General features: G+C 35.4%; 4 protein-coding genes across 5 annotated transcripts; 2 read left to right on the top strand and 2 right to left on the bottom strand.

The window, feature by feature from the left end:
- Positions 1-2,694: 2,694 nt before the first annotated feature.
- On the top strand, positions 2,695-3,850 carry LOC131437414 (large ribosomal subunit protein mL64). The gene is made up of 2 exons (XM_058606725.1): positions 2,695-3,117; positions 3,186-3,850. The coding sequence occupies exons 1-2, from the start codon at positions 2,754-2,756 to the stop codon at positions 3,632-3,634; spliced, it is 813 nt and encodes a 270-aa protein (XP_058462708.1). The 5' UTR covers positions 2,695-2,753; the 3' UTR covers positions 3,635-3,850.
- Positions 3,648-4,735, bottom strand: LOC131437415 (ER membrane protein complex subunit 10). Of its 2 annotated transcripts, none has more exons than XM_058606728.1 (4): positions 4,536-4,735; positions 4,214-4,477; positions 3,862-4,152; positions 3,648-3,809 (listed from the first exon to the last, which is right to left on the bottom strand). In XM_058606728.1, the coding sequence occupies exons 1-4, from the start codon at positions 4,587-4,589 to the stop codon at positions 3,738-3,740; spliced, it is 681 nt and encodes a 226-aa protein (XP_058462711.1). In that variant the 5' UTR covers positions 4,590-4,735; the 3' UTR covers positions 3,648-3,737. The 2 variants fall into 2 exon arrangements, with proteins under 2 accessions (XP_058462711.1, XP_058462709.1); XM_058606726.1 differs by having other exon boundaries at positions 4,214-4,480; positions 4,536-4,731.
- Positions 4,736-21,565: 16,830 nt separating this feature from the next.
- Positions 21,566-23,439, top strand: LOC131436990 (uncharacterized). The gene is made up of 3 exons (XM_058606009.1): positions 21,566-21,706; positions 22,081-22,423; positions 22,479-23,439. Exons 1-3 carry the CDS (start codon positions 21,617-21,619, stop codon positions 22,922-22,924), a joined length of 879 nt encoding a protein of 292 aa, XP_058461992.1. The 5' UTR covers positions 21,566-21,616; the 3' UTR covers positions 22,925-23,439.
- LOC131436989 (zinc finger protein 723-like) lies at positions 23,417-26,130 on the bottom strand. The gene is made up of 3 exons (XM_058606008.1): positions 25,738-26,130; positions 25,550-25,668; positions 23,417-25,493 (listed from the first exon to the last, which is right to left on the bottom strand). The coding sequence occupies exons 1-3, from the start codon at positions 25,873-25,875 to the stop codon at positions 23,813-23,815; spliced, it is 1,938 nt and encodes a 645-aa protein (XP_058461991.1). The 5' UTR covers positions 25,876-26,130; the 3' UTR covers positions 23,417-23,812.
- Positions 26,131-27,184: the final 1,054 nt, after the last annotated feature.

Raw genomic sequence — 27,184 nt, 5'->3', positions numbered from 1 at the left:
GCTAGACCAATGACATTTGCTTCTACCAAATCCGTTTCGGAAAATTTGTCTTTGAATCGAAGGTTGAGCTAAAATCAGTGTACTCATTACGTGTGATGATTGAAAATATTGAACTTACCATGCTTTTCTAAGACCCGACGTTGAAAACCACAAAATTTAAGCTGCATTTCGCTCGACTGATAATCTTTGGTCCCGAAATGTGCAGAACATACGCGCCAGTTCTTTACACTATTGTACTCCAGTCCCCAAAAATATACCAGCTTTTTTAAATAGACAGATCATTTCCTCTAATTCGACGATTGAAACATCCCGGAACAAAACACCGCATTTTACTGTCAATATTTTCGCGAACAGAATCAACTCTAAATATTTTCATAAAAGCAACTCCCGGAACGTCATTTGTCTATGTTTTTTCTTTTTCACGTCTCTCTGTTATTGAGCAATTTGACGTCTCTGTTACTCACACCGATGCAGAGTGCGCAGATCTATTCATATACGAAATTAGAATGTGTGCGAGCCGAAGTCAAAGTTTGTTGTGGGTTCAATTTTACACTGAGGTAAAACATTTTTGACTCATAATCATACACTGCGAAAACTGCATACAGAATTTCGAAAGCTATGTACTCATGAACCAAGTAGAAGACAGTTCCATTACGTATTATAGAGTTTCATGAACGATTTTGTGTCTTTCTCAATTGTTCTCTTGGCATTGAAGTGTTTTTTATTGCATATATGCCTTCAATAATTGGCACGATGCGGCTCGACAAAATTCACTGGGTTATTTCGACATACTCACACTAGCATCAACCTTTCAACTGCTGAGAATAGCCACACTAACACATTCGCACGTGGATTGGACTATTCCAAAATAAAATGACAACCGCACTAACACATAGAAAAACGTGATCACCAGGTATTTTACATCGTGCTCAGTGCTGTCAACTGGTTTTTTCAAAAAATCTGTATTTGGCGGAAAATCTATCTGTACAATATCTTTCTAGAAAAATCAAACATCGATTAAGTGCGGAAACTGATTTTGCGACCAAAAAAAAGGTTTACCCCTATGAAATCCAACACAAAAACTGAAAATCGGTATTTATCTGTATGAAAATTAAAACATCGGTATTTTGATAGAGCATATCTGTATTCCTGTATCGAGTCCAAAAATCGGTTTAAATACCGAGATATCGGTATAGTTGGCAGCGCTGATCGTGCTTGCTACACGCAGAGAAATTGAGCTAGTTTAAAATAACAAAACAGTCAGTAGATTTTAAAATATGAATTCTGTTGATTTCAAGCTAGAATATGATTATTTTGAACCAATTTCTTCCTTCTACATCAACAACTATATCTATTTGATTTGAAAACAAATTCTCATCCTGGCTAACGAAAAACATGGTTTGTTTCTGCAGATTTTATCGTTGAAATAAATCAGCCATTTATTACATGTCATTAAATGTTGAGTTGAAGTTATTGGCAACATATTTGTTGATTCAATCGTGTTTTACCTTTATATCAAGAAAAAATTGGTTCATGTTATCTATGGTCTTATTTGTGTAATGACAACTAAGTTTATTGTTCGAATTAATCGTATCAGTTTTGTTTCTCATAAACCAGAGAATTTTTTCCCGTGGATAATCGAAAAAGTTTGCACGTGTTTTAGTAGGAAAATTTAAGTGTTTCATTCGTTTCCTTGGAGTCTTTTAACAGTTCAAGTGTATGTATGGATAATTCAAAATATTACTAAACTTGCGCTACATGACATATCTCGTTTTTCACAGAAAATATTTGATCTTGGCTAGATTAATGGAGCACCGAATTATTGATTGGGCCCAACAGCTATTGAAAGCCATTAATAATTTGAAAATGGATAAAAATCGAAATAAAATTAGTTTAAAAAATTACCTTGAAAATTAGTTCGAAAGAAATCTCTTTATAAGAATAATGACAAACAAAAATGTATGATTTTAACAAATAAAAGCGTTTATTGAGATACTAATTATTTTAGGTTTGTATCTTATCGTGCATTTCAACTGCCAAACTTTTAAATTCAAAGAACTAATAATATTATCTTTATCTAAAGTTAGTTCATTTTAAACTTATTTTAAAAGTTAAATTTACCATGAAATTGTTTGTCAAGAAATTGACAGGAACGCGCAAGTAAAAATTTTGTTATTTTTAACAAAATATTTCTCGAAACAAACTAATGCACTGAGCAAAATCAAATGTTTTATTTTGTAGCTTCAAGCAAATTTATTCGCAATTTCAAATCAGATTTTCTTTTGTCACTATTTCAACAAAATAAATCGTTGCGTGAAACCAAAATTTAGTTATTTTTACAATATTTTTCTCTGCGTGTACCTACAGATTCCCACTTGTACGCAGCAGGCAGATTCCCCCATACCCATATTTAATTCTCATTTACCTCGTCTCAAGATTCGTTTTTTTGTACGTACATGCGGGATTGACGAATATAAAATGACGTCGAATAAAAAAAAGAGAAAGAGGAGGGAAATAAACAAGACACGTACGGCGAGATAATGACGCAATTTCGCCTGGACAATTTTGACTGCTGCCGGAATGCAGCCAGCCTTCTGACGGTTGTCAGAATTCCTCACAAGCGGGTTTTTTCGACTATGCCAACTTTTGCAACCCTGTCTGAAGATATTTGAGATTTTTACCTGGCATCTCTGGTTGTGATTTTATTGTCAATTTATATCCCGATATTATTTTGAAAGCACATACTCAGAAAAATGTTGTTACAAAGGTTATCTAGTATTTTCCGATGCAAACAGCAACCAGTTTTTACATACTTACGACCGTTTCGTGCTCGGTTATACGCATCCTCTTCTATCAGTAGCACAACAATTGCACCGGAAGACCCAATAGAAGATGAACAACAACCGATAACTTTTATAGACGACGAAAACCTGCAAGCTGACAGGGAAGCTCAAATTGAAAAACTACGTAACAAATCTCGTTTGTTACCCCAGCACCGTAACATGTTGCACGGTCAACTTCCATACGAAGAGTCTCAGTCTTGGATCCACGATACGGTTAAGTACAAACGCATGATGCTGGGTCGATACGGTACTGAGGGTAGTAAAGTGGATCCACGTGAGTGACGATTAACGTAATATTAAGAAGGCTGTTAGCAAATGCTGCGTTATTGTTTTTATTTGTAGGAATATCTTTTCCAACAAAACGAGAAATGTTGGAAAAATCTGAGTACGAAAGGGTGGCATTTCCCTTTTCCCTGCAAGAAATGATGGTTGCTAATCAGAAGGCCAGGAATGATAAAACTGCTCGCATCCGAGCTCGCGAAGTCGATATTGCCAAAAAAATAGAAAAACTTGACCAATGGACGGCGGATTTGAATGCTCGTATTGCTAAGAAAGAAGCTGATGCGAAAGCAGCCAAAGAGCGCAAGGAGAGATTAGTAGAAGAAGTTCGGCGTCACTTTGGATTCAAGGTTGATCCAAGGGAGGAGCGCTTCCAAGAAATGCTAGCGCAGAAGGAGAAAGAAGATCGTAAGAAAGTAAAGGAAGCCAAGCGAAAGGAAAAAGAAGAAAAAATGATGGAAAAATTGAAGAAACGTACCGAGGATATACAGAATGATGAAAAAAATGATTGAAGAACAAGTAAAATTTAATCAGTTTTTGAGTCAGTATCTTCTTTATTTAAAGCTTCCTACAGGTTAAATAGATTGCAATAGTAAATTTTTCTTAGTATTTGGTTCAACGTTGCCCTTCAGGATTTGTGGCTCCCGAAATAAGCACCAAAATCACTACAGGAACTATGTACATCCACTAGAATAAAATATGTTAAATTTTCAAAGTAAAATTTAAAAGAACTGCTTACATATTTAGCAAAAAATCCTCGACTATCTTTGGTCTCTCCACGCTCGCGGGCTTCTCGTTCTCGTTCCAGTTTTTGAATAAAACTTGCTGTATCTGGAACCGGTGCATTTTCGATAGCCTTCACGTACACATCAGTATTAAATTCATCTAATACATCTATGTCTCGATTGGTCAAATCACGACAATCGCCAAAGTTTCCATGATTTACAGATTGTGTAATTCCAATGACCGAACCAGCATGATCAAGTGAAACCCAAAGTACATCCGTCAGTTGAGATTTAGCCAAAGCACACTGAACAATTGAACAAAAAAATGGTAATTTATTTTGCATTTTGCAAGTAAGATTGAATTACCGCCTTTGATGAGGTCAAAAACCTTGAACGAGATCCGTCTTCCCTGAGGACATGAGCTTCCATCCGATACAGACGATTTTCTTCAGCCAGCTGACGAAATTTATTGCGATCGTGAGCTGTAAGAGACTCTTGAGACACAGTTGCAGAGCCTGTGTTTACGCTGGTGATTGTAACATTCCCACGAAGAGTAAACTTTTGCGGCTCGTGAATATCAAGTGCGTGATAAAGTTCTATGTTGAGCCACCCATCATACTCGAGATGTAACTGCTACAAATCGTACATTTGGAATCAAATGACATATGACTTCGTTGAAGTAACTTACCGCATTTATCAACACAACTAGATAACAAAGGAAAGGCAGGACTAGTTGCTTCATTTTTGCGTAATCTATCAGTGTAATTTTTCGTTTAATGTTGAATATACATTAATTCGTGAATTACCCTAGGACAGGACCTGACAATTTTTAATCCACTTCGAGAACCTTTTTCGGACCAGCTCGTGATTGGTTGAAATTGACATAAGCAAGTACAAGTTGTTGAAATTAATATTACTGCAGGGCAGAGATGCCATTTATACAGATTTATCTGTATTGTACAGATTTTTACATGCGCATACAGATTTAATACAGAGTACAGATTTCTTAAATTTAATACAGATTTATACAGATTTCACCAAAAGTATTAAGGATAAAATTAAACTATCTATTAGTATTTGAGCTATCTATTAGTATTTGATTGCAATGACGAGATAAACGTTTAGGAATCATTGTACAAATCACTTTTTAAAATATATATTTCTTGTGCAGATATTTAATGAAGAACACTGAAATCCATTTATATTAAAATTTGTAACTAAATTGAACTTAAAAGTTAGACAAGTCTTGGCATCATGAAACACTATTGCCAGACTGACAGTTGTATTACCAGACTTGACGTTGCATATTGGGTTTTGGAAATCCATCTCAACTTATGAAGTGAACATTTTCAAATTAGACAAGTATATGACACCATAATTCAATTGTTGTTGATAGGAAAAAACTATAAAATTTCGTCGATGAATATAATATAAGATATGAAATTTAATATACCACTCTATAACCATAATCTATTGGAATAACACCTTTTAACAAAATTGTATTGTAGAAATTTCATTTTATTAGCGAATACAGATAAATACAGATATTTTATATACGAATCAATACAGATTTTCTATAAAAATATTTGGCATCTCTGCTGCAGGGTGGCAGAAAAAGTGTTGTCAGTATCGTCGGTAACAATGAAGTTTGGTATTGCATATTTGTTTTTCAGATCATCTTTTCAAAATTATTAATTTCAATAGGATTTAAGTACAATTTGTTTTTAAGTCCTGTCAATGCTTGAGAATAGCACCAAATGTCGTCGACCAAATCTTTGGATACTTCTATTTGTTAATATTTTTTCAAATTGAATATTTTGGATACTTTAGTTAATAAAGCTGCGAAAATTAATTACCCAAAAATGTGGTTTAGAAAAATTTTAATAAACTGTTTCAACTAAACGTTTTCTTTGAAATAAGCATCTGATCAAAATGAACTCAAAGCTATATGTTTGACTGATATATGTCCCACGACAAAAGGGCCCAACTGCAAATGACAGTTTCTATTTATTTACTTTCTCTTTTGCGATTTACCGTACTGATTTTATATTTGACACTTTACTCTTCACAAAACATTCAAGGTAAAACGTCAAGATTTCGATTGAAATTGGAAACTTCAGAGAAATTGCAATAATTTTTCAAAAATATGTTATCAAGCCAATAACCAGTCTGTGCAAAATCTGTGTACGTTTCCCGTCCCATAATAGCTGAGCAGAATCATTTTTTTGAGCAAGAAAAAGGCCTCACTATTTTAAATCGTTCTGTATTTTTTAGTGCTAAACTGTCATCGATTTTCAATAATCTGTGATCGGTTGCAGAGTCTGTGATCGTTTTCAGAATCTGTGAAAATCTGTGATCATTTCTCGATGAACATTAGAAAAGGTCCCAAGTGCAACTGACAGATTCTCTCTGTTTAATTACTATTTCAGTTATTACAGCATATCCCTGTATTCTCCAACAATACAGATCGAAAGTCTATGGGTTCAGTCATTATTCTATGCTGTTTTTAAAATCTGTGCAGAAAGATGAAAATCTGTGAAACACATATTAATCTGTGAACCTGGCATCCCTGGCACTGGCTAGAGCGCGTTAATGAGCAATTTGACGTCTCTGTTACTCACACCGATGCACAGTGCGCAGAACTATTCATATACGAAAATAGAATGTGTGCGAGCCGAAGTCAAAGTTTGTGTGGGTTCAATTCTACACTGAGGTAAAACATTTCTGACTCATAATCATACACTGCGAAAAATGCATAGTCCAATCCACGACGTAAAATACACTGGTGGCGTGTTAAGACAGTTTTGGTTGTGTTGGTAATTTTCTCACGAAATTAAGTATGTCGTGCCAGGATTCAAGCATGTAAACATAAACAAACGACCATTTCAGATCGGGATTTCACTTCTAAGTTACTCCAGTTGTCGCGCAGCCTAGCGAATCTTTGGCACTAATTGAAAATCTGGACATTTTTTCTTTAAGGGCTTGCAAAGTAACGTCGAAATATAGAAAATTTTACACACATCCGATTCTGTTCATTTCGTTGGAGGAAGGATTTGGCGGATCGCACTGTGGTATCTATTACACTCAAGCAAATTGAGTAGTAAAAATCATAAGGCATATCTTATGATGCATCAAAAATCACCAAAATCATAATTTCATAAGATTAATATGAACAATATACCTCTGCAACATACATCTCATCTATCACTATAATAGTTTTCATACGAACAACATATGAACTCCACAATATATGAGAGAAGTTATGTTTGTTATAGAAATTTCGCACAATATTCCTAAAAAGTTCGTATGAATTTCATAAGGCGTTTTATTGGAATTCCAATTTTCGTGATTTCATAAGGCGGCCTTATGATTCGCTTACGATATTCTTGTGGCTAAAAACCATACGAAATCATTATGAAATTCCATATATTTTTTGCCTGAGTGTACAGTTATAATGGGTAATGGAGTGATTGTGCTGTGGGTGGCATTTCAAATGCAGGTGATGAAAACGATTGAAACATCCCGGAATAAAACACCGCATTTCACTGTCAATACTTTCGCAAACAAAACCAACTCTAAATATTTTCATTTGTTTATGTTTTTTCTTCTTCACGTCTCTCTGTTATTCCAAAATAAGATGACAACCGCACTAACACATAGAAAAACGTGATCACCAGGATATTTTACATCGTGAGTCCAATCCACGTGCGCATGTGTTGGTGTGGCTATTCTCAGCAGTTGAAAGGTTAATGCTAGTGTGAGTATGTCGAAATAACCCAGTGAATTTTGTCGAGCCGCATCGTGCCAATTATTGAAGACATATATGCAATAACAAACACTGCAATGCCAAGAGAACAGTTGAGAAAGACATAAAATCGTTCATGAAACTCTATATCACGTAATGGAACTGTCTTCTATTTGGTTCATTAGCTCATAGCTTACGAAATTCTATATTGAGCAATTTGACGTCTCTGTTACTCACACCGATGCACAGTGCGCAGAATTATTCATATACGAAATTGGAATGTGTGCGAGCCGAAGTCAAAGTTTGTTGTGGGTTCAATTTTACACTGAGGTAAAACATTTTTGACTCATAATCATACACTGCGAAAAATGCATATAGAATTTAAGTTATGTATAATTTTATAGAATTTAAGTAAGTTATGAACTAATGAACCAGATAGAAGACAGTTCCATTACGTGATATAGAGTTTCATGAACGATTTTATGTCTTTCTCAACTGTTCTCTTGGCATTGCAGTGTTTTTATTGCATATATATCTTCAATAATTGACACGATGCGTCTCGACAAAATTCACTGGGTTATTTCGACATACTCACACTAGCATTAACCTTTCAACTACTGAGAATAGCCACACCAACACATTCGCACGTGGATTGGAGTCACGATGTAAAATATCCTGGTGATCACGTTTTTCTATGTGTTAGTGCGGTTGTCATCTTATTTTGGAATAACAGAGAGACGTGAAGAAGAAAAAACATAAACAAATGAAAATATTTAGAGTTGGTTTTGTTTGCGAAAGTATTGACAGTGAAATGCGGTGTTTTATTCCGGGATGTTTCAATCGTTTTCATCACCTGCATTTGAAATGCCACCCACAGCACAATCACTCCATTACCCATTATAACTGTAATAGATACCACAGTGCGATCCGCCAAATCCTTCCTCCAACGAAATGAACAGAATCGGATGTGTGTAAAATTTTCTATATTTCGACGTTACTTTGCAAGCCCTTAAAGAAAAAATGTCCAGATTTTCAATTAGGGCCAAAGATTCGCTAGGCTGCGCGACAACTGGAGTAACTTAGAAGTGAAATCCCGATCTGAAATGGTCGTTTGTTTATGTTTACATGCTTGAATCCTGGCGCGACATACTTAATTTCGTGAGAAAATTACCAACACAACCAAAACTGTCTTAACACGCCACCAGTGTATTTTACGTCGTGGATTGGACTATTGAGCAATTTGACGTCTCAGTTACTCACACCAATGCAGAGTGCGCAGATCTATTCATATACGAAATTAGAATGTGTGCGAGCCGAAGTCAAATTTTGTTGTGGGTTCAATTTTATACTGAGGTAAAACATTTTTGACATATAATCATACACTGCGAAAAATGCATAAAGAATTTCTTAAGCTATGAACTAATGAACCAAGTAGAAGACAGTTCCATTACGTGATATAGAGTTTCATGAACGATTTTATGTCCTTCTCAACTGTTCTCTTGGCATTGCAGTGTTTTTTATTGCATATATGTGTTCAATAATTGACACGATGCGGCTCGACAAAATTTACTGGGTTATTTCGACATACTCACACTAGCATTAACCTTTCAACTGCTGAGAATAGCCACACCAACACATTCGCACGTGGATTGAACTAAAACCAGAGTGCAGAGTTGCCATTTTAGAATCTGTGTTTCAACTTGAAAAATCTGTATACCATCTGTGTTGCATATTTTTTATCATAATCTGTGAAAATCTGCGAGAAGCATTTAAAAAATCTGTCATTTTTATGAAATATTCAAAACAATCTGTAGAAATCAATGATTTTTGACAAAATCTGTGTTTTGTGACACAGAATCTGTATGCAAAACAGTCAAAAAGATCTGTGATTTTACAGAAAAATCTGTGAATATGGTAACTCTGCCAGAGTGACGACAACTGTTCGTTTGGAATGACAGCTTTGTTCCAAACGAACAAACGACCTGTCAAATACAATGGAAAGCTAACGAAAATGCCAACATTGCGGATTAAACGTTTTGGTTTGTTGCCATAATTACGGATGAGACGTCGTCACTCTGGTTATAGGCACTCTAAAATTCATGAAAATATACACTTCACCAGAGATTACGGATGAGACGTCGTCACTCTGGTTATAGGCACTATAAAATTCATGAAAATATACACTTCACCAGAGAATCCAGATCTGCTGATTTGTCTGTAAATTTGCAGATTTCGTACATAGTGCTGCAGACTAGAGTGACTATAATCAGAGTGGCGACAGCTGTTCGTTTGGAATGACAGCTCCCAGTTCCAAACGAGCAAACGACCTGTCAATTCAATGTAAAGCTAATGGAATGTTTGGAATTGTTGCCAAAATTACGGATGAGATGTCGTCACTCTGGTTATAGGCACTCTACTGCAGACATATTATGTTGTGCAGACTTTTGAAAATCGAGTTTTTGGCAAACTTTTGAAATTGTCGTGAATTTAGCGTATCATACTTTATAGAGACATACTTGCTGACTGCAGATTTATTTTCGGATATACAGACTTTTTCAACCATGTCTGAAGTAGAGTGACTATAATCAGAGTGGCGATAGCTGTTCGTTTGGAACGACAGCTACCAGTTCCAAACGAGCAAACGACCTGTCAATTCAATGTAAAGCTAATGGAATGTTTTTAATTGTTGCCAGCATTACGGATGAGATGTCGTCACTCTGATTATAGGCACTCTAGTCTGAAGATATTTGGAAGTTTTACCTGGCATCTCTGCACTTCACTCATGAAAAGTGTGTAAAAACTGTTGATAACTGTTGGTAATTACATGATATGCACATTCGCCAATCCACGTGTGAATGTATTGGTGTGACTATTTTCAGCGGTTGTGTGGTGAATGCTAGTGCGAGTGTGTCGAAACAACCCAGAGAATTTTGCCGAGCCACATCCTGCCAATTATTGAAGACATATATGCAATAAAAAATACTGCAATGCCAAGAGAACAGCTTAGAAATGCATAAAACCGTTTATGAAACTTATGTCACGTAATGGAGATGTCTCCTACTCGATTCACAAGTTCACAGCTTACGAAACTCTATATGCATTTTTCGCAGTGTATTATGAGTCAAAAATATTTTTACCTCAGTGTAAAATTGATCCCACAACCAGCGTTGCCAGGTCATTTTTTCAAAAATCTGTCTGATCAAAAATTTATCTGAATTTGTCTGGGTCTACTTTATAACAGGAAATTTTGACCGGGTTTCATTACCGTGAACAAAGCAGTAGAAAAAAAAAGATCTCACCACCTATTGTCTGGAGGCCAAAAGCGTAACGATCTAGTCAGAGCTGACAAAAACTGGTAAAATTTGTAAAATCTGCAAAATTTGTAAAATGTGGCAAAAGATCTGGTTAGTTAGGGCATATTAGCGGCCCTTACACGATCATTAAAAGTGTCATTACTTAAAAGTAATGACACTTTTATTTATAGTGTAAGGTCTAAGAGTTCAGTTATGACACGAGTAATGATGGAATTCCGGATTTTCCATCATTACCAACATTTTTTCTTCTTCTTATTTTTTTGTGCAAGTGCTGAATATCTTCATTTGTATTAGATCAGAAAATTTGACAACCATGAAGTAAACATTCTCTTCAGAACTGTACGAAAAAAAAATTCTACAAATGGCAAAGTGTAGATTTAAATTATTAATGTTTCATTAACCTTAACGTTTCAATGGCAAATCAAATTTATTTTCAGCTAAACGTAGATAAAGAATATTGCTAATATTCTTTAATTGCTGAGGGAAAGTTATTCTGGTTACAAGCCCCGTGCTGGAGTAGTTAAAAATACTCATCATTAATAATTAACGTGTAATGCTAAAAAGTAATGATGTACAGTAATGCAGTAATGACGAGCAGTTGAGCAGAAGTGTCATTACTTAGTAATGACACTTTTAATGATCGTGTAAGGGCCGCTATTCAGTAGTGTTCTAGTTCTAGATGCATAATTTATGCCAGTTACAAAATTTAAATCTGAATTTTATAACAAGAAAAAATGGTATATTTCTCTTCTTATTACGGTTGCTCCCTGCTGTAAATAATAAATGCCTCGCGATCACTGTTGCCAGTAGAGATAATTATTCATTCTGAAAACTTTCTCCCCTAATAACATGCGATTATTTATCATTTGAAAACACTTAGACAAAATTTTAATGTTATATTGGTTAAAAATATAGCTATGGATTCATTTTGATCAGATGTTTGTTTTGAAGAAAGCGTTTAGTTGAATTTTTTTTTCTAAAACATTAAATTTTGGGTAATTAATTTTTGCAGCTTTATTAACTAAAGTATTCAACATATTGTATTTGAGAAAAATACTAACATACAGAAGTATCCAAAAATTCGGTGCTATTCTCAACCAACATAATCAATATTCTCGTCCATATCACACTTCGTGATTTCAGGCTTTCTCTTCGTATCATCCCGTGATTGTTAAATGTACTCGTATACTTTCCACATTGACAGGACTTAAAAACAAATTGAACTTAAATCCTATTGAAATTAATAATTTTGAAAAGATGATCCGAAAAATAAAATATCCAATACCAAGCTACATTGTTACCGACGATACTGACAACACTATTTCTACCACCCTGCAGTAATATTGATTTCAACAAGTTGTACTTGCTTATGCCAATTTCAACCAATCACGAGCTGGTCCGAAACTGGTCCTAAGTGGATTAACAATCACGCTCGCTCAACGTTACTCTATTGTGAGTAATTCGTACTCACTTTCGCTTATTTTGTATAAATGTCAAAAAGTGAGTAGGATTGATTTAGGAAACTGAGTAGATTCTACTCTGTTTCCAAATTAACAACAATTTTTACTCACCACTTTTTGAGAACGCTTTGAAAATTTTTGCTTATTTCCGCATTTTTATTGAAAACGTATTTGAACGAAAATGGAGCAGGTTGGAGCCGCGGTAGATGAAGACGTCTATCGAAAATTAAAAGGTGAGATAATTATATTTTCTAATACGAATAATTTGTGCAGCCTTTTACGATTGAAGGTTTTCGCTGCCACACGCAGAGAAATTGAGCATGTTTAAAATAACAAAACAGTTAGTAGTTTTTAAAATTTGATTTATATTAATTTCAAGCTAGAATATGATTGTAATAAACCAATTTCTCCCTTCAACAAAAACAATGATCTCTGTTTGATTTGAATCAAAATTTTGGTACAACCAAACCAAAACTATAATTGTTCTCGCTGAGTTTATTGTTGGAATAAACTAACAATTTTTTACATGTCAACCAAAGTTGAGTTAATGTTTTCGGCAATGTCCTCGTTGACTCAATCCAGCTATACCTTCATATCAAGAAAAAACTCGGTTCAATTTATCTATGATATTATTTGTGTAATAATATAACTAAGTTTACTGTTTAAATGAACCGCGTTAGTTTTATATCATATAAACCAGAACATGTTTTTTCTCGTGCGTATAAACCACTGCATTTATGTCTCCCGCGTAAGAAGTTTGCTTCTTTCATTTCCTAGGAGGTTTGCAACAATTCAAGTGTATGTATTGATGATTAAGTATATTTTAAAAATTTGCATCATATTACATAACACATTTTCTTTACAAAAAATATTTGATGCAGGTTCTCGTTTTGGGCCGAACTGATGGAGCACCGAATCGTTTGGATGCTATAAACATAAAAAAACAGGCCTTTACTGCGGTATGTGAATAATTCGATCGAGTAGCAACGGAATGACGAAACGATCAAATGTCTTAAAAATATTCTAAATTGAAAATAATTGTTTTCTAGAAATTATTGAACCAAGATATATCGAAATAAAAGTAGTTTAAAATATAACCCTGTAAATTAGTTTGAAAGAAATCATTTTATTTTAAAAAACAAACAAAAATGTTTAATTTCAACAAAGAAAAGCGTTAGTTAAAATAGCTAAATTTAAGGTAATTTATTTAAACTAAAAATTTTGTGAATTCAAAGCGCAACAATTCTTAACTTTATCTAAAGTTCGTTCATTCATAACAAATTTTTCAAATTGAATTCACTGTGAAATTGTTTGTCAAGAAATTGACAGGAACGCACAAGTGAAATATTCGTTGCTTTTATCAAAATGTCGTTTGAAACAAGCTAACACACTGAGTAAACTTGATTATCATGTTTTGTAGTTTCAAGCAGCAATATTTTCTTTATCAAACCAGATTTTCTTTTGTCACTATTTTAACAAAATAAATCGTAGCGTGAAACCTAAATTTGGTTATATTAAAAAAAATTTTCTCTGCGTGCACATATGTGCAACCTCATCAAGCTCATTTTCAATAAATTCACAAATTAAACACGAGTAAAAATTAAGAACTGCCCTTCAAATGTTCGGAGATCCACCGTGAATAATCTTGCGGCATCGTTCAAAGAAGCTCCCATTGCAGAAGACTTAGAATTGCCTTAAGTTCAAGTTTCGTTCATTTCTGTTACAGTATGTAAACTATTCCTAAAAGATTAATAAAAAGGTTATGTTGTTTTAAATCTACACGCATTTCTGTATAAAACGAACAATTTCTTGGGTAATTCAAATGAAACTGAGTAACTTTACTCATTCGAGCTAATTTTCCCTTCTCTAGCACTGAGTAAATGTTACTCAGAATTTGACCAATTCCATCTTTACGCAAAAGTAAGTAAATATAACTTTACTCACAATAGAGTAGTTCCACTTTTAGCGAAAGTGAGTGAGATTCTACTCACAGTAACATTGAGCGAGCGTGATTGTCAGGTCCTGTCCTAGAGTCGAATCCACGTGCGAATGTGTTGGTGTGGCTAATCTCAGCAGTTGAAAGGTTAATCGACGACACGACCAGGCACTTCAAAGAAAAATCAGAATAAAAAGTATTCGTGAGCGATTTACCGCCAGTTACTAAAAATATAGCGACCCCTTGTTAATCATTGAAAAAAATGTTTCCAGAAACACTTTTCTTGTTGCTATAAACTAGTTACCAAGGAACTTTTGCAACACAAATAAACAAATACAAAGTCTTCTTTAATCAGATTAATGAAGTTTTCGCAGGGCTTTGCACGCAATTTTTGGCAATATGATTAAATAGGTGAGTAAAAAACTCCGTTGTTTAATACTGATCGACATTACATTATTGTAAAAAAGTAGAAATAATAAAAACCATATTTTTTCTTTGTATGTTTGCGTCAGTGCTCTATAGTCATACCACGAGTTACCAAGCGATCGAATAAACTGAAGCAAATAGCCTTTACCGTCAGATACGATTATCTGCTAGAAAGCACATGCAATAAATCGAACAGAATGCAGACTACGACCATGGCAAGACACCGTTTTTTTCTGATACGTACAAATACTACATCTCCACGATAACAGCTACTCAAGCCGGAGAAATTCACTATTCAAGAACTATTCACCACCCATGCGTAACATACACATATTGGGGTTCGGACTGAAATTTTTCACAAAATCACATTAAAGTACAAACACCAAACACAACCCTGTGGCACAAAGAACCAGATACAATGGTTATTCGCTGAGATGAAATCTACCTTACAATTCTTTGTGATTTTTTAAGAAATTTTTATTTTATTAAATGACTAACAATAACAATTGAGAGTTTCGTATTGTCTACTGTCTTGTGTATTGATTACTAAGCCGTTGAACCGACGACACGACCAGGCACTCCGAAGAAAAATCGGAATAAAAAGTGTTCGTGCGAGATTTACCGCCAGTTACCACAAATATAGCGACCCCTTGAAAATGATAAAAATAATCTTCTTGTGCAACACTGTTTAAGTTGCTATGAACTAGTTACCAAGGAGCTCCATAGTAAATAAACAAATCAGAATGTCGAATAAAAGCAAAACGATTTTCCCTATTGATTTCAAACTTCTGTAGGTACGAATAAAAATATATTAGTGAATGATTTTATTTGCTAAATTAACTTGACCTGATTATTATGACGGATCATTACAGGACACCAAATATGACACTTGAGCCACGCGTCCGGATAGTAATTATCAGGACATAATGCAAATTTCTGATGTTTTAAGCTCATTGTATCTTCGAGATCTCGTGAACCAAACACTCGAAAATCGCAAGAAACAAACACTCAAAAACTTGTACCCGGTAAACATGTCGGGAGGAGACATGGCTCTTTGAGGACTGCAATTGATCGAGAATGTGATCAAGAATTGACTACCTATGCGCATGCGGTTCGACCAATAGATTTGATTGCAAATTAGACGGACTTTATAATCTCTTAAGGTGCTTGGCGATATTGGTCATCTAAAGATATATAGATTTAGAAATGGTTTGATCTATGGTTTCCAGAAGATTTAAGAGTTTTGCGACACTGTAGGTAGTTTGAAAGTAGCCTTTTCGATCGTATTAAACATTTTTGTTTATTCTGAATTAAAGAATTATCCTCCACCAAAACCAGGTCCAACAGTTCATTATGTAGGGTAATGGATGTATTTTGACCACTCCAATATGTTTTGGTCCGGCGTACACATTTCTAGATGTAATCGAAATTAAGTTCATCGTGTGTCCGAGTTTTGAAGATTGTTCCATACATTAACATATTAGGTATGAACATGTGAACTTTGACTACAACCTAAAATATAAGCGCCAGGCCAAAATATATTAGAGTGGCCAAAATATCTCCGTTACCCTATTTTTTAGGAGAGAAAAGCACAGTTTACAAAGTTTTGTATCAATATCGCGAAAAATCAAGATTAAATAACTATAATGAAAATAATTAAAAAAATAGACCCCATGGATTTTTTCGTAACATGATAGTTTTGTTTGATTAGAAAACTACTAATTCGTAGTTCGATGTTTTCACTTGAAGATACCCCAAAGATGCGAACACAATTCAGTATCTGTAATTCAGTCAGGGCGCAATTATAATAAGTCGATTAATATTTTCGTCTTGTAATTTTTTTCATATTCGAACGCCTCTTTATCTTCGATTGCAAAATTCGGTATGGTGTCGGTAGATCCAATAAATTAAGCACAATTCCTCTAGCGAAGATAAATCCTACGAATACTTCCTAATACGTGAGTAGTCAACTCTGATTTATTTCTTATATGAATTTGAACCCATATAAAACTTATTCAGCGAATATAACAGTGTGGCTTCGAAAACCTGTGCAAAGAAACCGTACGATTCCCAAATGAATAGTTTTTCTGTAAATGCGGTAGAGCTGCCCCGTAGCGAAACAACTTCGACTGACAAAAAAAATTAGATTTAAATACCTCTTTCACCTGTTGTGCAAATATTAAAGTAAATAAATGTAACTACGGTAACGGTAGATGTTATTTCCAATACAACAGTTTTTCGGGCTTAGTTGCCAGTTTCCAATATTTTTCAAGTGATTTCATTTTGACATTACGAGTTACTGAGGGGTAGTTAAATTTGTGATACAGTTTTGAATAGTGAGTGGCAGGTCGTGTCGTCGGTTGAACGTTCATGTTAAATGATATCCGGAGAGCTCAGTTTCGTAAAACTGATAAAAATCGGTTACATTGTGCCACAATAGTTCGAAATTTCATTGAAAAGAGTACATTTTTTTTAGTTTCACTATAATAATTAATTATATTCTTCAAATGATGATTAACAATTATAGGTTATATTAAATTTAGCAATTTAAAAAGGCTTCTTCCAATATTAATTTGCATTACTATGAAAAAACGTTTTTGATTTCGTATAAAATCACGGGATCAATATTATGCTTCGCATTATCGTACATAGGAACCCGATCAGTTCGACTACTGGACCGTATTTGGAGATTTACTTCCCGAGCAAAGCTAGAATTCCAAGTTTAACAAATTTACTTTCCCGCACATGGATTTCTCCTGCTCTCCTACGTGGATAAGATGAGACCTACTACTTCTTTCATACCAAAGTGTATGATCTACAATATAAAAAAATCGAGTTTAGGTCCGTAACAAAATGGTAATTCAAAGCTAATACCTACGAATGTGCCATTTTGGTTACATTTTTGTGATAATTCTGGGCCCCGGTGATAATATTGAATATTTTCTACCGCTTCTGATTCACAAAAATTTTATCTCCTTCTGATTCTCAAAAATTACGTGTTGTTTTTCTTTTGCGATTTTTTTAAATATATTCCAATGAAACAACATACGTAACCATAGATAACTGTTATTTTAAATCAACAGTTTTCGACAATTGTTGCCATTTTCAATAAATTTTCAAGCAATTTCGTTTTGACATTACCAGTTACTGGGGGGTAGTTAAATTTGCGATACAGTTTTTATAGACGAGTGGCAGGTCGTGTCGTCGGGTTAATGCTAGTGCCCACATTATCGAAATGACGGAATGCGTAATGAATTCTTACTCGACTGCATGATTTTTCAGTGCTCGATCGGTTCAGTGCTAGAATTTTCGCCTGAGTTGGCTGCTCGATCAACCTGATTGACAGTGACATTATAAATGTCATTGAATATTCGCTCATTTTATGAATGTGTTAGTGTAAAATTTAGGCGACTTAAGCCATTTCATTACACTCCAGCTAGAGGAATGTATGATGCTGACTAAGGTAGGCCGTTTTGTTAATTTCCAGCGAATTTCAACAGTTTATGTTGGAATTCTAAGAAGAACTGGTTATTTACCAGTTCTGTATATCCGAAAAACATGAAGATTTCAATGTGTATAATCAGTTATGTAATGTTTTCGTTTAAAAATAAACTGAAAGTCAGCACGAAAACGTGCAAAATCGGGAAAGAAGAGGTGAAGACAAATTGACAATTCAGTCCGCATCTTCTCACTTAATTCCGACTGATGTGCCCACATTATCAGATCCAAATGGATTCCGAATCAGTTCCGAATCGGCGAGAAATTTTCATTCGGAATTTCATGTGGAAATCATAATGAATTCCGAATCAATTCCAACTCCAGTGCAACAACCGATTCCGAATGAATTTCGCCTACAACCGGTTGATTCGGAAATCAGTCGGAATTGAGTGAGAAGATGCGGACTGAATTGTCAATTTGTCTTCTTCTTCTTCTATCCCGATTTTGCACGTTTTTGTGCTGACTTTCAGTTTATTTTTAAATGAAAACATTACATAACTGATTATACACATTGAAATCTTCATGTTTTTCGGATATACAGAACTAGTAAATAACCAGTTCTTCTTAGAATTCCAACATAAACTGTTGAAATTCGCTGGAAATTAACAAAACGGCCTACCTTAGTCAGCATCATACATTCCTCTAGCTGGAGTGTAATGAAATGGCTTAAGTCGCCTAAATTTTACACTAACACATTCATAAAATGAGCGAATATTCAATGACATTTATAATGTCACTGTCAATCAGATTGATCGAGCAGCCAACTCAGGCGAAAATTCTAGCACTGAACCGATCGAGCACTGAAAAATCATGCAGTCGAGTAAGAATTCATTACGCATTCCGTCATTTCGATAATGTGGGCGATCGAGCACTGAAAAATCATGCAGTCGAGTAAGAATTCATTACGCATTCCGTCATTTCGATAATGTGGGTGGGTGTGAGTATGTCGAAATAACCCAGTGAATTTTGTCGAGTCGCATCGTAGCAATTATTGAATAATAAGCAATTATGCAATAAAAAACACTGCAATGCCAAGAGAAGAGTTGAGAAAGACAAAAAATCGTTCATGAAACTCTATATCACGTAATGGAACTGTCTTCTACTTGGTTCATTAGTTCATAGCTTACGAAATTCTATATGCATTTTTCGCAGTGTATGATTATGAGTCAAAAATGTTTTACCTCAGTGTAAAATTCAACCCACAACAAACTTATGTCGTTTTCGCTTGAGAACACTGAAACTGACCCAGGGTAGTTTCTTCAAACAAACACTTTTCACGAAACTGTGTTGTTTTCGCGCTTAGCAACGGCGGTTTGAGCAAACCTGATATAACAACCAGGTTCGAAACTGACTCGATTTTCAGTTCAACAACGTTAAAACTAGGTTCGAAACTAGCTTCAAACAAACGGTTTGACAGCAGTTAGGGTGGAAACTGGGTTAGGTTTGGTATCAAGCGAAAACGACATTAGACTTCGGCTCGCACACATTCTAATTTCGTATATGAATAGATCTGCGCACTCTGCATCGGTGTGAGTAACAGAGACGTCAAATTGCTCAAGTGAATTTCATACGAATGTCACATTGTATTCCACAGTTAACCGAATCAAGTGTTTCGCACATACAAAATAGTAGAGTGCCTTAAACCAGACCCTGTCAGCTTGGAGCGATCTCAATCTTCAGTTCAGCAACGCCAGCGCACGGCGTCTCATTCAACATGTCATGTCAATTGTATGGATGTGCAGCCCTGCTATTTTGGCGCGTACGAATTTGACATTTCTCTTCCCTACTTCTATGTATGAGATTCGATGCGGACTCACCTGAGGGCGACATGCTCGCAAAAAAGGATGTTGCCAATTATTTGTTCGGGAAATGTGAGAGCTGGATATCTTGTTAATATGATGTCTTTGCTTAAACCCAGCCATCTGACACCGGTATGTGAGCACCAGCCATTTGAAAGTATACCGATTACGTTGAGCCCCTCGCGTTTCGAGCCCCAAACACTGCGATGTATTGATACTCATCGCGACTCTCAAATTGTGAAAATTACCTCCACTTAATGTCTCAAAACACTGTCTGCTGTTTTTAGATAAACCGACAAGTTATTGTGAGAAACTTTCACTAATTTTCGTGCACTAAACAAGGTAAACGCGTTAAACAAATGTATTACTGTTTCATTGTTTACGTTGCAAATCAGCTGATTTTGAAGTTCCGATTTTGACCTCATCAAGATGGCGTCGTGACAGGAGGCCGCTTAAACCAGATTGACGACAGCTGTTCGTTTGGAATGACAGCTTTGTTCCAAACGAGCAAACGACCTGTCAAATACAATACAAAGCGAACGAAACTGTCAACATTTCGGATTATACGTTTTGAGTTGTTGCCAGCATTACGGATGAGATGTCGTCACTCTGGTTATAGACACTCTACAAAATAGATTATGCGAATTTTTATCAATTCAGTGAATTTGTTCATTAAATTTTAAAACAACCCTCTTAGGTAACAACGTTCAACGGTGGTCCTTCATTGGTCCATTACGTTGGATCATTGGTCCAATGAAAGTCCAATCAATCGTTCAACGCGAGGCCAACACGGGACCCTCGTTTGCCGATTTTGAAACAGACCGTTGAACCGAATGCCATATTTTTCGTTCAAAAAATCCGGCAGACAGAGGTCCATTGTTAAGCCAATTTTAACATGAGGAGTTGGAGCCTCGTTGGACTAGTTTTACTGCAGAATATCTGAAGTTTTTTTCACTTAGTTCTTAAACTAACACTACATACCTGCACAATACTTCTACTTCACGTAGAATAACAACAAATTTTCTTTCTATGTAAAGGTAACACTTAATTTTCACACTATTTTTGCAAGAGAATAAACAACAACAAACCGTTCCAGCAAATTGAACGAATATTTCGTGCAATATGCCGTTCAACAAGCGCTCAAAGACCAACAAAATAGAACGGCCTGCTGAGAGGGAAATCGCCTTGGTTATGTACTGAAATGAAAAAGCATATAAAATTGAACTGGTATTTACATATGAATCGATCGTGCAAATTTCTATTAGTGTGATTGTTTTGTTATTCATTGTTTTATTTTGTAGATAATCAAATTGAAATTTGAATGTTTGAGCCGTCTGTAAACAAACAAAAAAAAATTGAATGACTTCAAAAATTAAGTGAATATGACATCATCGTGACATGCGACGTGCCATTTATATCGGAACAAAGTGAGAAATTCAAGGAAAACCATCAGGTTGGTTATCATCACCGGTTCTTCGAGAAATTACCTTACCTTTTCTATTGTGTAGGAAAGTAATAGAATCGCATCGTTGAATGCGTGACAGTAAATCACAATCCATTGCAGTCTTCCGGTTGTCCAATGAAAACCTAAATGGCAACAAGTGTGGATACCAACGCCACTAACAGTAACGGCGACGGAAGCCTTGATACAATCAACTATCACGATATCTACATTCAACAGGTAAACAGAAATATGCGAAAAAGCTCTCTTTGTTTGGTCGTGTGTTTGCTTCGTTTTTAGCGTTACGATAGGTGAAAGATCAATTAGAAGTGATCGATCTATCTTCAATGTTTCACGCAATAATTGATAGTTTTGCGTTTAATTAATCGATACTCGTACGATGCTGTGTTAGTCCAACACTTATGAATCTACTGGATCGCGTTTTGACCTTGAAAGATTTTCAGTGATCTTGTGTATTTTATTTAATGCTGTGTTTGGTAGAAGAGATTTGAATTTGTATTGTGCTTATTACTTGATCGATAACATTAGTTGCGAGTGTTGAACCTAGTAAATATAGAATTATGGTTCGCTTTTTTTCATCTCAAATGTTCCAGACCAGTAGTAATGACAGTGAGCTTAGTAGGATAGAACCAATGATATCAAATACAGACCCGCCGTCCTACAATCAACTTTCAACTATAGCAGCAATCAACACTAGTAACGATGATAGTGATGCGGTTACAGGTCGTATTGGTACTAGTAACGTAATTGTTATCCATGATAGTACCACGGGTGGAAGTCGAAGAGGAGATCCACCTACTTATGAGGAAGCGATAAATCCAGATGCACCTCCACCGACGTATGACTCTCTGTTCGGAAGAGTTCGTGAAGCGCACAAATCATCTACCGGAATGGTGGATTTTTTAAAAAACGTGCTTATTTTGTTACTGGGGACTTGTAAGTTTACATAAAATGTTTTTTTTATAATTGTTACATTTTCGTCTACTTTTAGTGGGTTTCACAATTATTCTTGGTATCACGATTGTCATTCCTGTGTGTATGATTGTATTCGGAGCGATATACTTGTATGACTGTCCACAAAATGAATACATTCCGGTGTTTCTGTTGGTTGGTGGCGGTTTCAGTGTACTCAAGCAGCTGTTGCATCTATCGACAAGGGTTCGAAATCGCGAAGAGCAGGAATTGGAACGATTAAGGCAAACGCCAACGCAGACACTCATTAATTGCTTTATGCTTGGCTGGTTTATCATAGGATCATTCTGGATTTATCGAATTTACGAACCCAATTACGATCCGACGCTGGGCAAATATTGTAATAAATCACTCTATTTGTTTACGTTCTGGTTAATAACATCCGTTTACATGACGCTGGGTGTCATCACTGTTGTCCTGTGCGGGGTTAGCATCATTAGCATTTCCATTCATAGAAGGGCATAACAGTTGAATGTTCTGTTTGAAGTTTAAGTTGGCGCTTATTGTTGGTTGGAGTACCAATCATTGCGGCATGTTTGAGATTTTAGGACTGATTTACATATATGCATGCATGAATGAAGACCGATTTGTGTTTTGATTTGATTCAAAATAGGTAAAACAACAAACAGAATTCTGTTGGACGATACCAAATATATATCCAGATATAATAAACTGTATTATTTTTCACTTTTTAAAAAAGCTAAAATTACATGGCTAATAGGTGCCATATTTAAATATTTACACAGCTTTAAGAATTTTATCTATTTTCAGTTTTTCGACCAAAACTTTTTCAAAAAAAAAGCTCTGATACAAAAATACAAATTTTGCTGTAGAACTGGTGATTTTTGCCTCATGTTTGTACAGAAAACATGTTACAACTTTGCACAATTGCAGTACGTGACCGTTTTGTACGATAGCAATGCGATTTAATCAGTTATTTACAAGAATCCTTCAATAAATTTACCTTATAAAACGTTTAACTGTTGTTTATTTTTTCTAGAGTCACTAGCTACTGAATACCCATTTTAGAATTCCGTGAGTGCACCAATATTAGAAACAAATGACAGTCCTGAGTTGATTGAAATAATTTTTTTAATGCATATTTCTGTCTTTTGCAGATAGCTAATCAACGATTATAGCGGTCTAGGTTATTAGCGTCCAGCGGATAGATTAATTCCGTGTGAGCTAGAGTACTTTTGCTATTAAAGTAAAACAATTTTCGAATGGATGTTTGAAATGATTCCAATTTTGGTATTTTTATCAAGTGCATTTATTGAGTTCTGTAGAACATACGTTTCCGTAATTTAGTATTGGAGCAAGAGTAGAAGGTTTTTGAAAACTCATTTTGGCTCCTTATTCATCCTCGAATTTACACGGAATCATAGGTACAGTATCCGTTGGATGCATTTCTAACATATGTTTGCACAATGATTTATCTTTGTAGTATACTGTTGGACAAAATGTGCATTTACGTTGTACTGCAGTGGTTTGTTTCGACGCACCTAATTTTGATTCAGCCTGAGCTTTTGCACACTTGCGAGAGTGTGAACGCATGTGCGCTTGAAGTGTGTATTTGGTTTTGAAGCTAGCCTTATCCCCACAAATTTCACACACGAATGGACGCTTGTCACTATGCCGCGTATCTTTGTGCAATTTCAAACCATTCGATTGTACGAACCGTGCCCCGCATAAATCACATTTGAAGCGTTTATCAATAGCATGTATCCGTTTATGTCTTAGCAGACTTGATCTAGAGGTAGACTTGAAGTTTGAACAGAGATTACACTCATATATTACGGATTTGGTATGTATGTTTTCATGAACTTTCAAGGATGCTTTGCTAGGATATACTTTTCCACAAAAAGAGCACTCGAATTTGCCTGTTTTTCGTTTTTTATTGGTCCGTTGTACCTGAACGGTCCTTGTCTTCGATAACTGCGGGCTTCTTTTTATCAAATCAGGTAAGTGAATATGCATGTGATTTTTAAGGGTATATTTTATTTTAAATCCAAGGCCACAAAATTCACAAATGAATGGACGTTCGTTACTGTGACAGACAAGCTTGTGAGTATTCAAATGACTTGATTGAGAGAATCGTGCGTTGCATATGTCACATTTAGATGGCCTCTCTAATGTGTGTGTTCGTTCATGTCTCAATCGGCTTGATTTTGAAGTGGTTTTGAAATTTGGACAGAAGCGACACTCATATATAACAGATTTAGTGTGAATATTTTCATGAACCTTTAAAGTTCCTCTTCTAGGAAACTTTTTGCCACAAAAGGAACACACAAACTTTAGTTCTGGAACAACAACGACGCCTTGATGTATACGCTTGATGTGGTATTGTAACGCGTATGAAGATGAAAAGAATCGCTTCTCTCCGGTTTTGTCGCATTCAGCGCAAGGATATCGTTTGGCTTTGCTGTGGTGTGTTAATCTAAGATGATTGTTCAGAAGACGTATTGTTTTCAATTCCATCTGACAAAAGCTGCAGTTTAAAGATACAGAGCCTATATGTGACGATACATGATAATCCAGTTTTTGCATTGTATCAAAATCCGTAGAGCAAATGAAACATTTTAAGCGATTGTTTTTTGAAAATTTCCGTGCCTTTTTCATCGTAGATAATTTTGCATCATTTGAAAAGTTTTTTTCTAGTAAAATAGAATCGTTCTTAACGTCGCTCTCATCGTCTTCTTTTACCACAAAGTCGTTAGACAAATCTTCATCATCAATGCATTGTTGGTTCAAATTTACTTTTCCGTTTTCATCTTTTTGAGAATTAGATTGCTGCTCAATGGTTATGCTTTTAGACGACATAGAAAGATGATCTATAATGTCGTTTTCTGTCGTCACAAATTCAAAATTCGACTCACTAGAAAAAACTTGTTTACTATCAACAGATTCAACGCATTGTACGTTTGAATCAATTTTTTCACTATTGGTCATTGACAAATTAGATTCCTGCTCAAATTCATATGATTCGTCATTATTGAACTCCAAATATTCTATATCAGGTTCCACAGATAATTGCCTGCAATAACATTTATATTTAAGTTATTTTCACATAGGTTCACCATTCATACTTACGAATAATACTTCCTAATTGCATTATCCGTATCAAGGACTCGTTTACGAACTTTATAGATATAAAGTACGTCTTCAAAGCAATTTTCACATACTTTGGTCACCGTTTCACAGTCATTAATCTAGAGTAGAAAACAACCGGTTGGCTTATGACTATGAAACTAATCTTCAAATAAAAATCCATTTCCTACCAAAATACCAAAGCAGTCCCCGATCAAAGCCCGCAGCGATTCGTTGTCCACTTTACTTCTATTTATACAATAAAAACTCATTTCATAGTCGCCCATCAAATCTTCTAAACAAAGTCGGCAACAATTCACGAAACTCATAATCAGATGTTCTAATTATTCTAATTAGGTATATATTTAGATATAAGCAGCCCTTACACGTGACAATATTATTGTCAATCCAAATTATTGTCAATACCGTCAATCCAATTGACTTGGTAACTTGAGTCCGCATTTTTCGAACTAATCAAGCGTTCGAAGCTTCAAATATTGCAACTGAACATTGAAACATTGAGAGGAGAGTTCATTGCACATATTTGATGGTTTCTTATCTGGAGAGAAAGTATTGTCTGATTGATGAGCAGTTTTGATTTTTTGACAATATTTTCGTCAATCCAATGAAGTTTCCATTACACGATCAAAAGTATTGTCAATACTCCTTGTATTGACAATAATATTGTCTCGTGTAAGCAGGCCGTTCAATTTTGTTGATTTTTGAGCGCTTGTTGAACGATATATTGCACGAAATATTCGTTCAATTTGCTGGAACGGTTTGTTGTTGTTTTTTCTCTTGCAAAAATAGTGTGAAAATTAAGTGTTACCGTTCCATAGAAAGAAAATTTGTTGTTATTCTACGTGAAGTAGAAGTATTGTGCAGGTATGTATTGTTAGTTTAAACAAATAAGTGGAAAAAACTTCAGAAATTCTGAAGTAAAACTAGTCCAACGGGGCTCCAACTCCTCATGTTAAAAATGGCTCAACAATGGACCTCTGTCTGCCGGGTTTGTTGAACCAAAAAAATGGCATTCGGTTCAACGGTCTGTTTCAAAATCGGCAAACGAAGGTCCCGTGTTGGACTCCCGTTGAACGATTGATTGGACTCTCATTGGACCAATGATCCAACGTATTGGACCAATGAAGGACCACCGTTGAACGTTTTTTTCTAAGTGGGAGGGCTGCTATAAATCTACACTCAAATAAAAATTCACATTCGATTCACTTGAAAAATCACGTTGAATGGTTTCAAATGTCAAATTGAATATTTTACGTGACGAAAATGAATCTTATACGAACATCCCCTAAAATGAATAGAGTCATCACATAAGGATTACGTGAATTGACCAAACGTCAAACAATCTACGTGAATTTCCAGTGTGAAGAACTCGATTTTGAAAATGGCGAGCAGTTGCCCTCGAAGTGTAAGTAGTGTAAATATTTGCGAGAAAAGTTATTTAATTACAATTTTTTACTCCATCGACCGGACCATTCCAGTATGGAAGTTTCCATGTGTTCTACTGGACCGAGTGCCTGCGTGAGTCCGGAAGTTTACCCGCTCCTGCCGAAAGCTTCAAACAGGCCGTCGGTATGAAGCTAGAGACACTGGAACCATGTAATGCAACTTCAACCTGCA

The sequence above is a fragment of the Malaya genurostris genome, chromosome 3 (genome assembly GCF_030247185.1).
Source record: "Malaya genurostris strain Urasoe2022 chromosome 3, Malgen_1.1, whole genome shotgun sequence".
NCBI classification, from domain to species: Eukaryota; Metazoa; Arthropoda; class Insecta; order Diptera; family Culicidae; genus Malaya; species Malaya genurostris.
The sequence above is the reverse complement of the archived record's forward strand: the minus strand, read 5'-3'. Positions and strand labels throughout refer to the sequence as shown.